This window comes from Balaenoptera borealis (genome assembly GCF_965194805.1).
Source record: "Balaenoptera borealis genome assembly, chromosome: 2".
Lineage (NCBI taxonomy): Eukaryota > Metazoa > Chordata > Mammalia > Artiodactyla > Balaenopteridae > Balaenoptera > Balaenoptera borealis.
The window spans coordinates 85,173,644-85,187,126 of NC_138867.1; the positions used below are offsets into that span (position 1 = coordinate 85,173,644).

The 13,483-nt window shown below is 36.5% G+C and overlaps 1 protein-coding gene across 4 annotated transcripts in view; it reads right to left on the reverse strand.

Annotated features, from left to right (window-relative positions):
- Positions 1-5,835: 5,835 nt before the first annotated feature.
- Positions 5,836-13,483, reverse strand: part of GIN1 (gypsy retrotransposon integrase 1) — a 29,213-nt gene continuing 21,565 nt past the window's right edge. For all 4 annotated transcript variants that reach the window (XM_082377575.1, XM_082377576.1, XM_082377578.1 and 1 more), the window contains one exon: positions 5,836-6,543. In XM_082377575.1, coding sequence (XP_082233701.1) covers positions 6,269-6,543 — 275 coding nt within the window. In that variant the 3' untranslated portion in view covers positions 5,836-6,268. The remainder of the gene's footprint in view (positions 6,544-13,483) is intronic.

Here is a 13,483-nt window from a genome sequence, read left to right on the forward strand (position 1 = left end):
TCTCCTTAGATAGGTTTATTCCTAGGTATTTTATTCTTTTTGTTGCAGTGGTAGATGGGAGTGTTTCCTTAATTTCTCTTTCAGATTTTTCATCATTAGTGTATAGGAATGCAAGAGATTTCTGTGCATTAATTTTGTATCTTGCAACTTTACCAAATTCATTGATTAGCTCTAGTAGTTTTCTGGTGGCATCTTTAGGATTCTGTATGTATAGTATCATGTCATCTGCAAACAGTGACAGTTTTACTTCTTGTTTTCCAATTTGTATTCCTTTTATTTCTTTTTCTTCTCTGATTGCTGTGGCTAGGACTTCCAGAACTATGTTGAATAATAGTGGTGAGAGTGGACATCCTTGTCTCGTTCCTGATCTTAGAGCAAATGCTTTCAGTTTTTCACCATTGAGAATGATGTTCGCTGTGGGTTTGTCATATATGGCCTTTATTATGTTGAGGTAGGTTCCCTCTATGCCCACTTTGTGGAGAGTTTTTGTCATAAATGGGTGTTGAATTTTGTCGAAAGCTTTTTCCGCATCTATTGAGATGATTATGTGGTTTTTATTCTTCAATTTGTTAATATGGTGTATCACATTGATTGATTTGCATATATTGAAGAATCCTTGCATCCCTGGGATAAATCCCACTTGATTGTGGTGTATGATACTTTTAATGTGTTGTTGGATTCTGTTTGCTAGTAGTTTGTTGAGGATTTTTGCATCTATATTCATCAGTGATATTGGTCTGTGATTTTCTTTTTTTGTAGTATCTTTGTCTGGTTTTGGAATCAGGGTGATGGTGGCCTCATAGAATGAGTTTGGGAGTGTTCCTTCCTCTGCTTTATTTTGGAAGAGTTTGAGAAGGATGGGCGTTAGCTCTTCTCTAAATGTTTGATAGTGTTCACCTGTGAAGCCATCTGGTCCTGGACTTCTGTTTGTTGGAAGATTTTTAATCACAGTTTCAATTTCATTACTTGTGATTGGTCTGTTCATATTTTCTATTTCTTCCTGGTTCAGTCTTGGAAGGTTATACCTTTCTAAGAATGTGTCCATTTCTTCCAGGTTGTCCATTTTTTTGGCATAGAGTTGCTTGTAGTAGTCTCTTAGGATGCTTTGTATTTCTGTGGTGTCGTAACTTTGCCTCTTTCATTTCTAATTTTATTGATTTGATTCCTCTCCCTCTTTTTCTTGATGAGTCTGGCTAAAGGTTTATCAATTTTGTTTATCTTCTCAAAGAACCAGCTTTTAGTTTTATTGATCTTTGCTATTGTTTTCTTTGTTTCTATATCATTTCTTTCTGCTCTGATATTTATGAGTTCTTTCCTTCTGCTAACTTTGGGTTTTGTTTGTTCTTCTTTCTCTAGTTCCTTTAGGTGTAAGGTTAGATTGTTTATTTGAGATTTTTCTTGTTTCTTGAGGTAGGCTCGTATAGCTATAAACATCCCTCTTAGAACTGCTTTTGCTGCATCCCATAGGTTTTGGATTGTCGTGTTTTCATTGTCATTTGTCTCTAGGTACTTTTTGATTTCCTCTTTGATTTCTTCAGTGATCTCTTGGTTATTTAGTAACATAGTGTTTAGCCTCCATGTGTTTGTGTTTTTTATGTTTTTTTCCCTGTAATTCATTTCTAATCTCATAGCATTTTGGTCAGAAAAGATGCTTGGTATAATTTCAATTTTCTTAAATTTACTGAGGCTTGATTTGTGACCCAAGATGTGATCTATCCTGGAGAATGTTCTGTGCGCACTTGAGAAGAACGTGTAATCTGCTGTTTTTGGATGGAATGTCCTTTAAATATCAATTAAATCTATCTGGTCTATTGTGTCATTTAAAGCTTTTGTTTCCTTATTTATTTTCATTTTGGATGATCTGTCCATTGGTGTAAGTGAGGTGTTAAAGTCCCCCACTATTATTGTGTTACTGTCCATTTCCTCTTTTACAGCTGTTAGCAGTTGCCTTATGTATTGAGGTGCGCCTATGTTGGGTGCATATATATTTATAATTGTTATATCTTCTTCTTGGAATGATCCCTTGATCATTACGTAGTGTCCTTCCTTGTCTCTTGTAACATTCTTTATCTTAAAGTCTATTTTATCTGATATGAGTATTGCTACTCCAGCTTTCTTTTGATTTCCAGTTGCATGGTATATCTTTTTCCATCCCCTCACTTTCAGTCTGTATGTGTCCCTAGGTCTGAAGTGGGTGTCTTGTAGACAGCATATAAATGGGTCTTGTTTTTGTATCCATTCAGCAAGCCTGTGTCCTTTGGTTGGAGCATTTAATCCATTCACATTTAAGGTAATTATCGATATGTATGTTCCTATGACCATTTTCTTAATTGTTTTGGGTTTGTTTTTGTAGGTCCTTTTCTTCTCTTGTGTTTCCCACTTAGAGACGTTCCTTTAGCATTTGTTGTAGAGCTGGTTTGGTGGTGCTGAATTCTCTTAGCTTTTGCTTGTCTGTAAAGCTTTTGATTTCTCCATCGAATCTGAATGAGATCCTTGCTGGGTAGAGTAATCTTGGTTGTAGGTTCTTCCCTTTCATTACTTTAAGTATATCATGCCACTCCCTTCTGGTTTGTAGAGTTTCTGCTGAGACATCAGCTGTTAACCTTATGGGAGTTCCCTTGTATGTTATTTGTTGTTTTTGCCTTGCTGATTTCAATAATTTTTCTTTGTCTTTAATTTTTGCCAATTTGATTACTGTGTCTTGGCGTGTTTCTTCTTGGGTTTATCCTGTATGGGACTTGCTGCGCTTCCTGGACTCGGGTGGCTATTTCCTTTCCTTTCCTTGACTATAATCTCTTCAAATATTTTCTTGGGTCCTTTCTCTCTTTTTTCTCCTTCTGGGACCCCTATAATGCGAATATTGTTGCATTTAATGTTGTCCCAGAGGTCTCTTAGGCTGTCTTCATTTCTTTTCATTCTTTTTTCTTTAGTCTATTCCGCAGCAGTGAATTCCACCATTCTGTCTTCCAGGTCACTTATCCGTTCTTCTGCCTCAGTTATTCTATTCATTCCTTCTAGTGTAGTTTTCATTTCAGTTATTGTATTGTACATCTCTGTTTTTTTGTTCTTTAATTCTTCTAGGTCTTTGTTAAACATTTCTTGCATCTTCTCGATCTTTGCCTCCATTGTTTTTCCGAGGTCCTGGATCATTTTCACTATTATTATTCTGAATTCTTTTTCTGGAGGGTTGCCTATCTCCACTTCATTTAGTTGTTTTTCTGGGGTTTTATTTTGTTCCTTCATCTGGTACATAGCCCTCTGCCTTTTCATCTTGTCTTTCTGTGAATGTGATTTTTGTTCCAGAGGCTTCAGGACTGTAGTTCTTTTTGCTTCTGCTGTCTGTCCTCTGGTGGATGAAGCTGAGAGGCTTGTGCAGGTTTCTTGATGGGAGGGACTGGTGGTGGGTAGAGCTGGGCCTTGCTCTGGTGGGCAGAGCTCAGTAAAACTTTAATCCGCTTGACTGTTGATGGGTGGGGCTGGGTTCCCTCCCTGTTGGTTATTTGGCCTGAGGCAACCCAACACTGGAGCCTACCTGGGCTCTTTGGTGGGGCTAATGGCAGACTCTGGGAGGGCTCACGCCAAGGAGTACTTACCAGAACTTCTGCTGCCAGTGTCCTTGTCCCCACAGTGAGCCACAGCCACTGCCCCCCTCTGCAGGAGACCCTCCAACACTAGCAGGTAGGTCTGGTTCAGTCTCCCCTGGGGTCACTGCTCCTTCTCCCTGGGTCCTGATGCACACACTACTTTGTGTGTGCCCCCCAAGAGTGGAGTCTGTTTCCTCCAGTCCTGTTGAAGTCGTGTAATCAAATCCCACTAGCCTTCAAAGTCTGATTCTCTGGGAATTCCTCTTCCTGTTGCTGGACCCCCAGGTTGGGAAGCCTGACGTAGGGCTCAGAACCTTCACTCCAGTGGGTGGACGTCTGTGGTATAAGTGTTCTCCAGTCTGTGAGTCACCCACCCAGCAGTTATGGGATTTGATTTTGCTGTGATTGTGCTCCTCCTACCATCTCATTGTGGCTTCTCCTTTGTCTTTGGATGTGGGGTATCTTTTTTGGTGAGTTCCAGTGTCTTCCTGTTGATGATTGTCCAGCAGCTAGTTGTGATTCTGGTGTTCTCACAAGAGGGAGTGAGAGCACGTCCTTCTACTCCACCATCTTGGTTTAGCTTCTGTTTTCTTAAGGTTTCTGTCTGGAATTCTACTTGGAATTCATTTGGTCTGTGGCATAACATGGAGTCCTTGATTTCTTTCCTCCAATCACTTTTCCTTTGGCCTATATTAAACATAATTTAACCTTTCTTAAATGAGTAACTGTAATACCTCACCTCAGGTTTCCATTTTCAATACCACTGTTCAGTATGGTTGATGCAAAAAATATTAGATATTCTGTAGATCTTGAGATATGCTCCATTCATTACTAATGCTACTAGAATAGTTCAGGTTCCTATTATTCATCATCACTTCAAAGTCATAACAACTAATCCTCCATGCTTTGCTTCTCTCCTCCTCTAATCAGTTCTTTACTAGTTGCCAGATTAAACTTCCTAAAGCATAGTCCTGATGACACTTCCCTATACAAAGACCTTCAATGGCTCTCAGGAAATAAAAAATAATTTAACTAGGTATTTATATTACTTTGCCAGGGCTGCTGTAACAAAGTGCCACAAACCTGGTGGCTTAAACAAAAGATACTGTCTCACAGTTCTGGCGGCTACAAAGCTGAAATGAAGGTGTTGACAGGGTTGCTTCCTTCTCTGGGCTCTGAGGAAGAGTCTATTCCAAGCCTCTCCTTTAGTTTCTGGTGGTTTTCTGGTAATCTCTGGCATTCCTTGGCTTGTGGATGAATTACCCCAATCTCTGCCTTCATCTTCACATGGCATTGTCCCTGACTCTATGACCAAATTTCACCCTCTTGTAAGGGTATCAGTCATACTGGATTAGGCCCCACTCTACGTCAATATGACCTCATCTTAACTAATCAATATCTGCGATAACCTTGTTTCCAAATAAGGTCACATTCTAAGGTACTAGGGTTTAGAACTTCAACATATGAATTTGGAGGGAGGGGGACACAATTCAACCCCTAACAGTATTCAAAGCCCTCCACAAGGTTTCCTACTTCCCCTTCAGCTTTATCTCCCCATACCTTACCATTTCACCTTATACCTGAGGCAATGTAGACAACAAAAAGCCCTGCCTTTCTGTAAATCATTACAATACTTTCTGTCTCTGTGCATTTCTTTTCCTCTAATTTTTTGGACCCTCTCACCAAATCCTATTCATTCTTCAGGGTCAAGCTCAAAAGATCCTTCTTCCATTAATAGCCTAAGTTTCCTATCCAGAAATAAACTCTTCCTTTTCTTCTTCCCTAAATATATTATTTGCACTTTTCTTATGGAACTTAGCACATAACTTGTAACTACTGTTGTACATGGCTTATATGATCTATATTCCCTACTGGACTGTACGTCTCTCTTGGGGACAAGGCACACACAGCATTTATTTTTCCCACAGTATTCTTCAAAGTGCTTTATAACAAATATTTGTTGAGCAAAGTTATAACTATCATAGAAATTATAGTTTAAAATCTTTGATATGTTATTTTATAATTATTATTTACTTCTTTAAGACTGCAGAAAAAATCTTATTAATGGATGCTTCTGACTTTTATACTATGGAAATGCACAAATGTTTTCAAATCAATATATAGTTTCAGATCCTAATCCTGAGCCTGTCTAACAAGGTGAACTTACTAATACACTGTAGGAGCCCATTAAACAACTCTAAATTTTTTCCTACAATATTGTTTTTAGAAGTTCCAATGACACAGAAAGAGGTTTCATTTATCACATTTAATAAATATTTATTAACACAATTCTAGGTAGTTCAAACTTATTTTTTAAAAGGGGGGAATATTAAAAAAAATTAAAACTGAAAACATGGTACCAATATCAAACAAAGTTTTGAGAGTTTTGAGCTAGAATTTAGTTTACTTCCTAAGAAGCAAGCATGCTTTGCCTGTTCTCTTTTTAGAAGAAAAAATGACATCTATGGAATATACTTCCTTTGCCTTTTTATATATATATGCACTGACATTCAAATGAGGCACAACTTTAGATAAATAAATAGTTATAAAATAAATCTTCAGGATTTAGTCATTAAGAGTTTGTCAAGATACTTTTTCTAAGTAACCTTTTTGAATGGAAAAGATAACAAGATTCAAGGAGATATACTTTCTAAACAAGCACTTTAAATGAATTTTGGTGTTCACTAACTTAAGTACTCAAGGACTTGGTTTGAAGAGTCCAAGAGACTAAAAGTCTGCTTTTCAAGAGTACTATGATCGTCTATCAAGGGAGAAATTTTGGCATTTCTATATTCTAACAGTTCACGATCCTTGCTTGATGTCAGTAATTCACTGTCGACTACTCCAATAGTTGCATCTTCTACCAGAATATTTGCTTGATATGCTCCAACTGAAATTTCAGGCATTCCAATGTAGTCGTGATCTGCCACTACTGAACCTTGTAAGAGATAAAGACTGTCTGAAAGAAGAAACATAAGTTTGCCTTTTAGAATTATAATTAAATCACTTTAAAATTAAATACTGTTAAATGAGGAACAAAATCCCAAGTAATACAAATTAACTATCAAGATTAATTTCTGGTGGGTTCTCGTATCTCCTAAATAAATATGTCAAAGAATGAATAAAATGATATATGAATTTGACAGTTCATACATACAGAATTCAGGAAAGATCAAGGGTTTTAAAAGAGCCAAACTTTTTTTTTTCCAATTAAAAATAAAAGGAATAATATAAAGGGATTTTTTTTACAGGATTAAAAAAAATTTTTATTGGGGTATAGTTGATTTACAATGTTGTGTTAGTTTCAGGTGTACAGCAAAGTGAATCTGTTATACATACACATATATCCACTCTTTTTTGGATTCTTTTCCCATTTGGCCATTACAGAGTTTTCGCTTGACCTATGTTTGGTAGGTGTGGGTGGAGGGGGTGGTAGGTGTGGGTGAGGGGGTGAGAATCATGGTATAGATTAAAAACAAAAGTTATAAAACTATATTTTTGATGTTGATGATATTCTTAATATACTTCTGCAAAGCATTTCTGGGTGAATTAACGGGGTCATGAAAGATCTTTTAACAAATGGAATTGTTAAGTCCTTACATTTACAACTTTAGATAATTCCCCGGTCTTTATAGAATCCATATTAGGGCAATAATATTAAATTGTCACAATATGAAATGATAAACTAAAATGAAGATTAAGTTCCTAGCATCAGGCTTATATAATAGGAATGTGAAAGTAGGCAGGCTACAACGAATTAGACTAAAAAGCTTAGCTTACTTAAGTCTAATTTTTTTTTAAAATTTATTTATTATTTATTTATTATTTATTTTTGGCTGTGTTGGGTCTTCGTTTCCGTGCGAGGGCTTTCTCCAGTTGCGGCAAGTGGGGGCCACTCTTCATCGCGATGCGCGGGCCTCTCACTATCTCGGCCTCTCTTGTTGCGGAGCACAGGCTCCAGACGCGCAGGCTCAGTAATTGTGGCTCACGGGCCCAGTTGCTCCGCGGCACGTGGGATCCTCCCAGACCAGGACTCGAACCCGCGTCCCCTGCATTGGCAGGCAGATTCTCAACCACTGCACCACCAGGGAAGCCCCAAGTCTAATTTAATATTAAAATGCTCATGACCTTTTAAGGTGTAGCTAAATCCATACTAAAATGTGACAAGCAATCTTGTCAGTATTTCATTCTATTTTGAGCAAATTTATCATCACTATCAGGAAAAAAATGCTTAAAATGAAAAACACATGGCAAAGCAGCAGCATCTTTATAAATAAAGGTTAATTATATAAAAGAATTTCTCCCTACATAATATTTTAATTCATTACAACAAGGAACTATTCCACCGCAGCTGATTAACTTCCTGGACCCCTGCCTTCTCTTTCTGGATTTTCTCCCAAAACTTTAACAGATTCTCTTAAAGATTTTAATACCTTAAAGAATCCTCAAATTTTAAGTTCAAGAAATAGCAAAAGGAACATTAATTACCCATTTAGATTAGAGATCAATGAAAGTTTCTCAGAGCAGATAAATTTGCTAATATATCCCAGAACATGATTCCACCCTACCCATCCTCATACTAATATGTGAAAAGCTAACTGAATCTATTCCAACCCTATAAGTTACACATTTATGAACTTTAAATTTACAAACATCAAAAGATCAAACAGGACTTCCCTGGTGGCGCAGTGGTTAAGAATCTGCCTGCCAATGCAGGGGACATGGGTTCGAGCCCTGGTCCGGGAAGATCCCACATGCTGCGGAGCAACTAAGCCCGTGTGCCGTAACTACTGAGCCTGCACTCTAGAGCCTGTGGGCCACAACTACGCGCACCTAGAGCCCGTGCTCCACAACAAGAGAAGCCACCGCAATGAGAAGCCCGCACACTGCAACAAAGAGTAGCCCCCGCTCGCCGCAACGAAAAGAAAGCCCCCACACAGCAACGAAGACCCAATGCAGCCAAAATAAATAAATAAATAAATAAATAAACTTAAAAAAAATATATTAAAAAAAAAAAAGATCAAACAAAGCTATGTTCTCTCCCAACAGATGGCATAAGTAGACTTGGGCTTGTATGGACATTTAGTTTTGCCCATTTACTTCTTCATTAGGCAAAGTGTACTTGGTATTTTAGTTTTGAGAGGCTTTCTAAGTTTAACCCCACCAATTCTTATTAATGCAAAAGTAGTAATTAGATTGAAGATGCTGTTAAGAAGATACACATACTTATGATGGAAATAAAAGTATGGGTAATTGAAGGTGATAAGAAAATGATTTTTGTATGTTATAGGGGATGAATTGCTGAACAAGAGAACAATTCTGAGAGATAAAAAAATCATGCAACCCATGAGAAGTGCTATGCCCAAGAGTAGCAGGAAAGAAGAAAAAATGATCAGTGAAATTGAAACACTTTTAGACTGTGTGCTAGAGTTTCAACATCAAAGTCTGCTATTAGCTTGTTAATACTAGAGAAAGATAGGTTGTAATTTAAAAGAGAACTTAAAAAGGTTAGGTATGGTAAAAATGTTGCTGATGAAATTTTTCTAATAAGCCATGAAGAATTTCATAGGTTCAGGGTACACTGCAGCAATGTATTAGTGACAGCAGCTACAATATAGCATTTAAAGTATTTCCAAATTGGATCTTTGCAGAGATCTTTGATGAAGGAAGTTTTCTGTCTCAAAAATTTTTTTCCATACAGAAAGCAGGTCTACTGTAGTAAAATATGTCCAGTAAACATGTATCAACAGGGAGACTATGGATAGATGTAAAGCTCTTAGAAGTTATCACTTTGATTTCCTGCAAATGCATTCAAAGACCTTGAGCATAAGCACCGCCTAATTACAGTAGACTTAGAAACAAATGGACTTTACCAACCTCACCTGTTTGTAAGAGGACAGCTTCTATATGAAAGTAACCAATATATATCTGAATATATATACATACACACACACACACACTTTCTTTTAAATAAACTTTAAAGTAACTTAGTGTGATAAAACTGTAGAGAATAAAGATTATACTCAGCAAATTCTACACAAATCACTCTATATGCAATGGAAAACTACTCTGGAGATTTCAAGCCTTCTTTGTGTAGGAAAAAACAAAATTCTCATTCATTCATAAAGGTCAAATATGTTTCAATTCCTACTATGTTCTAAATCTAGTGCACCCAACAGAAATGCTCTTTAACTTCAAAAAAAGATTACCAAAGACTTACCAGAAGGAGATTTTTGAGGCCTTACATACATGTTGAAATAATGCTATCTTAGATATATTGGGTAACTATAAAATATATTATTAAAATTTTTTTCACCTACTTTTTAAACATGGCTACTAGAAAATTTTAAATTATATATTACATAGTTTTTGCATTATATATTCATTGGACAGTACTGATCTAGAACAATCCTGAGTTAGGGATATAGAAAAGAACAAGATAAGTTTTTGCATCCAAGATAAAAAGACAGAGAGATAAACAAAACCATATTAAAGGACTTTTCTACTCAGTCACATTACATGATAGAATTTAATTATTTTAATTTTCTCATTCTATTGATTTAGTTACTATTATGACATGTTTGATGAGAGCATTATTTCAGTTTTGTCTGGACTGAATACTTAAGTCTTTAGTTTCTTAGAAGCAGAGGTATTTTCAAGACATTTCAGGAAGGTGTTATCAGCAGTTTTGACATACTTTTTCTTATTTAGTTTTAAAGAGAAAAAAAATGAGATTAAGAATATTAAAATTTCCCTAAGGAGAAAAATAAGTTAAAACCAAAGCCTCAGAAAAGTCTGAGTGATTTGGATTAATTTATTTTTTCAAATAGAAAGAAAAGTACAAGGTTTCAGAATAATTAATTTTCTTATTGTGAAGTGAGGTGTCTTGACTAATCCTATACATGGCCTGATATCCTAAAACTATTACAATGTGTTGCCATACTACTACATCTTTTCTCATGATAAAATAACAAATAACTACAATTTGATACATACCACATAATTGTCATAACAGATAACCAATACTAACACAGAGAACTGAATGACTTTTAATTGTGAGATTACATAATTAGAGGCCAAAGGGAGGTGCTTTGCTAAAACTACAGTTGGCTCTCCATATCCCAGGGTTCGGATCCATGGATGTGCGGGTGGGGTAGGGGATAAAGGTTGGGGGTACCGTACTATGCCATTTTATGTAAGGGGCATGAGCACAAGCGGATTTTGGTATCCACAGGGCTCCTGGAACTGATCCCTTGTGGATACCAACTGATGACTGTGTATTAATAATAAAGTCAAGCTCATGGGCTTGATACTAATACAGGGACTAAGCTTTATTTTGTTTTGCGAGTGTAGACCATAATTGTGGTAGGCAGAATAATGGACCCCTAAAGATAGCCATGTACTAATTCATGAAACTTGTGATTACGTTACCTTACATGGCAAAGGAGAATTAGGGTAGTGATAGAATTATGGTTGCTAACCAACCAACCTTGAACCAGGGAGATTATCCTGGATTATCAGGATGGGCCCAAGGATAAGAGTCCTTAAATGTGGAAGGGGAAGGAAGAATAGGAGGATGGAGTGATGTAATGTGAGAAGAACTCTACCCCCACTGCTGGCTTTTAAGATAGAGGAAGAGGACCACAGCCAAGCAATGTGAACAGCCTCTAGAAGGTGGAAAATGCACAGAAACACCATCTTCTTGAGCCTTCAGAAAGGAACACAGCCCTGCCAATGCCTCAATTTTAGCCCAATGAGACCTACATTGGATTTCTAAGTATAGAACTGTAAGATAATAAACTTGTGTTGTTCTAAGCCACTAAATTTGTGGTAAATTGTTATGGCAGCAATAGGAAACTTATAAAAGAATAAAAACCATTTCACAAACTGTGAAGGGCATTCAGACCAAAGCCTTTAGGGGAGGCAGACACAAACTGATCACAATAATTCCCACTCAAAACAAACAACACTACTCAAAATCTATGTCAGATAGAATAATGGGTCAATAACATTTTTCCTTTCAAAGGGAAACATTATGATTATGAAGAGACACTATGGTATGTCGAAAAATTTCTTGTTAAAATACTCAGTCTTGAAAAGGTGCCTGGCACTGAACTAGACAAAAAGGCAAATAGGCCTGCTTAAAATATCAATGTCAACCTAGTACTGAATGTGCTCCCTCAACATTATGTTCTAGATAAGAATGGATAAGAAGTTCGCAACGGAAGCATATCTGCTTTGTACAGTGAGCTTTAAGACAGCTATGAAATCTCAATGCTGGTAAGAGCAACAATGCAGACAAATTCATAGTTCTTTTGGCTATACCTTGTTCAAATTTATGTCAAAAGAATGGGATGACTATTCAAAGACATTTTGTTTGGTTTAAATTCAGTTCAAAGACTTTAAAATCAGCTTTTGAGGTGAAGATTTTCAGGAAAATATGTGATAGAAATCACATTTATTTTGAATTTTCTACAAATAAGAGAAACAGACAAAAACGGACCAAAGAGTAAACAAGAACCAGACTCTAGGATAGCTAGATTAGTACTTCCTTTGATTAATAAGAAAAAACAATTTTACCCATCAATCTCAGGTTCCTTATATGTATACACTAGTACTAATACTGCAATTTCCTTTGTATTACTGGAAGAATAATCTGCAGAGAATTCAAGCATGAGGCAAAAATTGTACTGCCTCTGTTTAGAAATTGTTCTATTCAATTGGATTCTGAAATATTCAGCAGTAGCAAAATGTTAGGTCTCCTTAAGAAATTCTTCGGCAAGAGCAAATTGCAAAATGTTGAAACAGATCCTGATACAGCAGCATTTTAAGCACAGATTTTGTATTAATTAAGGAAGGTTAACACATTAGAAGGGAGCAAGTCCTGAAAGCCAAAGATTAAGGGGAAAATCAAAAGAAGAAGAAAGGACAACATGCACCTGTATAATCTTTTGTTCCTACTTAACTTGCAGAAGGGAGAAATCATAAAGGGCAGCTTAGAACTAAGAAGAGGCACAAGGAATAAAAGTGCTTATCTTCTAACAACGAGAATGAAGGTACTGTGAGCTTTCTGAATTGGAACAGTCCAAGCTAAGTTTACTACTAGAGCAACTGGTTCTGCCATAAGCAGAAAGGAGGGTACTCAGAGCTTTTAACATGAGAGTTGTGACCCAGATCAGAAACAGAGTTGAGCTATTACAAAGCAGCCCCAAGGGCTTCATATCCTAAGAAAGAGGGTTATCTATGATCATCATTTTTGTAATTATTATTTACTTACACCTGTTAAATAACTCAGTTGTTTATATTGTTTAAAAATGTACTAAATTGTATCTTCCTTAATTGCTACTCAGATTCAAATAATACTGATGCTTTATCTTTCTTTATAGAAAAAACAAAATTAACTAGCTAAGGTACCAATTCACTCCCTCTAAGTTATCCACCCCAAAGAAACTCTAGGGAGCACATACAATAGGACAAAATAAAAGTCTCAATAAAGTGGGATTTAATCTGAAAGCCATGTCATTTAGCTCCAGTCTATGAAAGAAAGGGTTAGAGAAGATCAGGATATCTTGACTATTCGTAATCACATTTTGAGGCAAGTATTACCTTGTCCAGTGTGCTATTACCTCTTCTTATAATGGCACTTTATAGCATTCTGAGTATCTCCCACTCTCACCCTCCCCTGCATCCACCATGACTGTGACTAAGATGCAACATTAAAAATTAATCACATTTTTAAATGTCCCCTAATATATTTATCTCACAACAGAATTCCAGACAGTATGTTTGTTTTTGGCATTACTTATCTTAGTTACTATCATTTCATGCTAAAAGTGACAAAATATTCTGAAAGTGAAAATAATGAAGATATAATTCTTCCTTCTGTGAAACACGTTCAG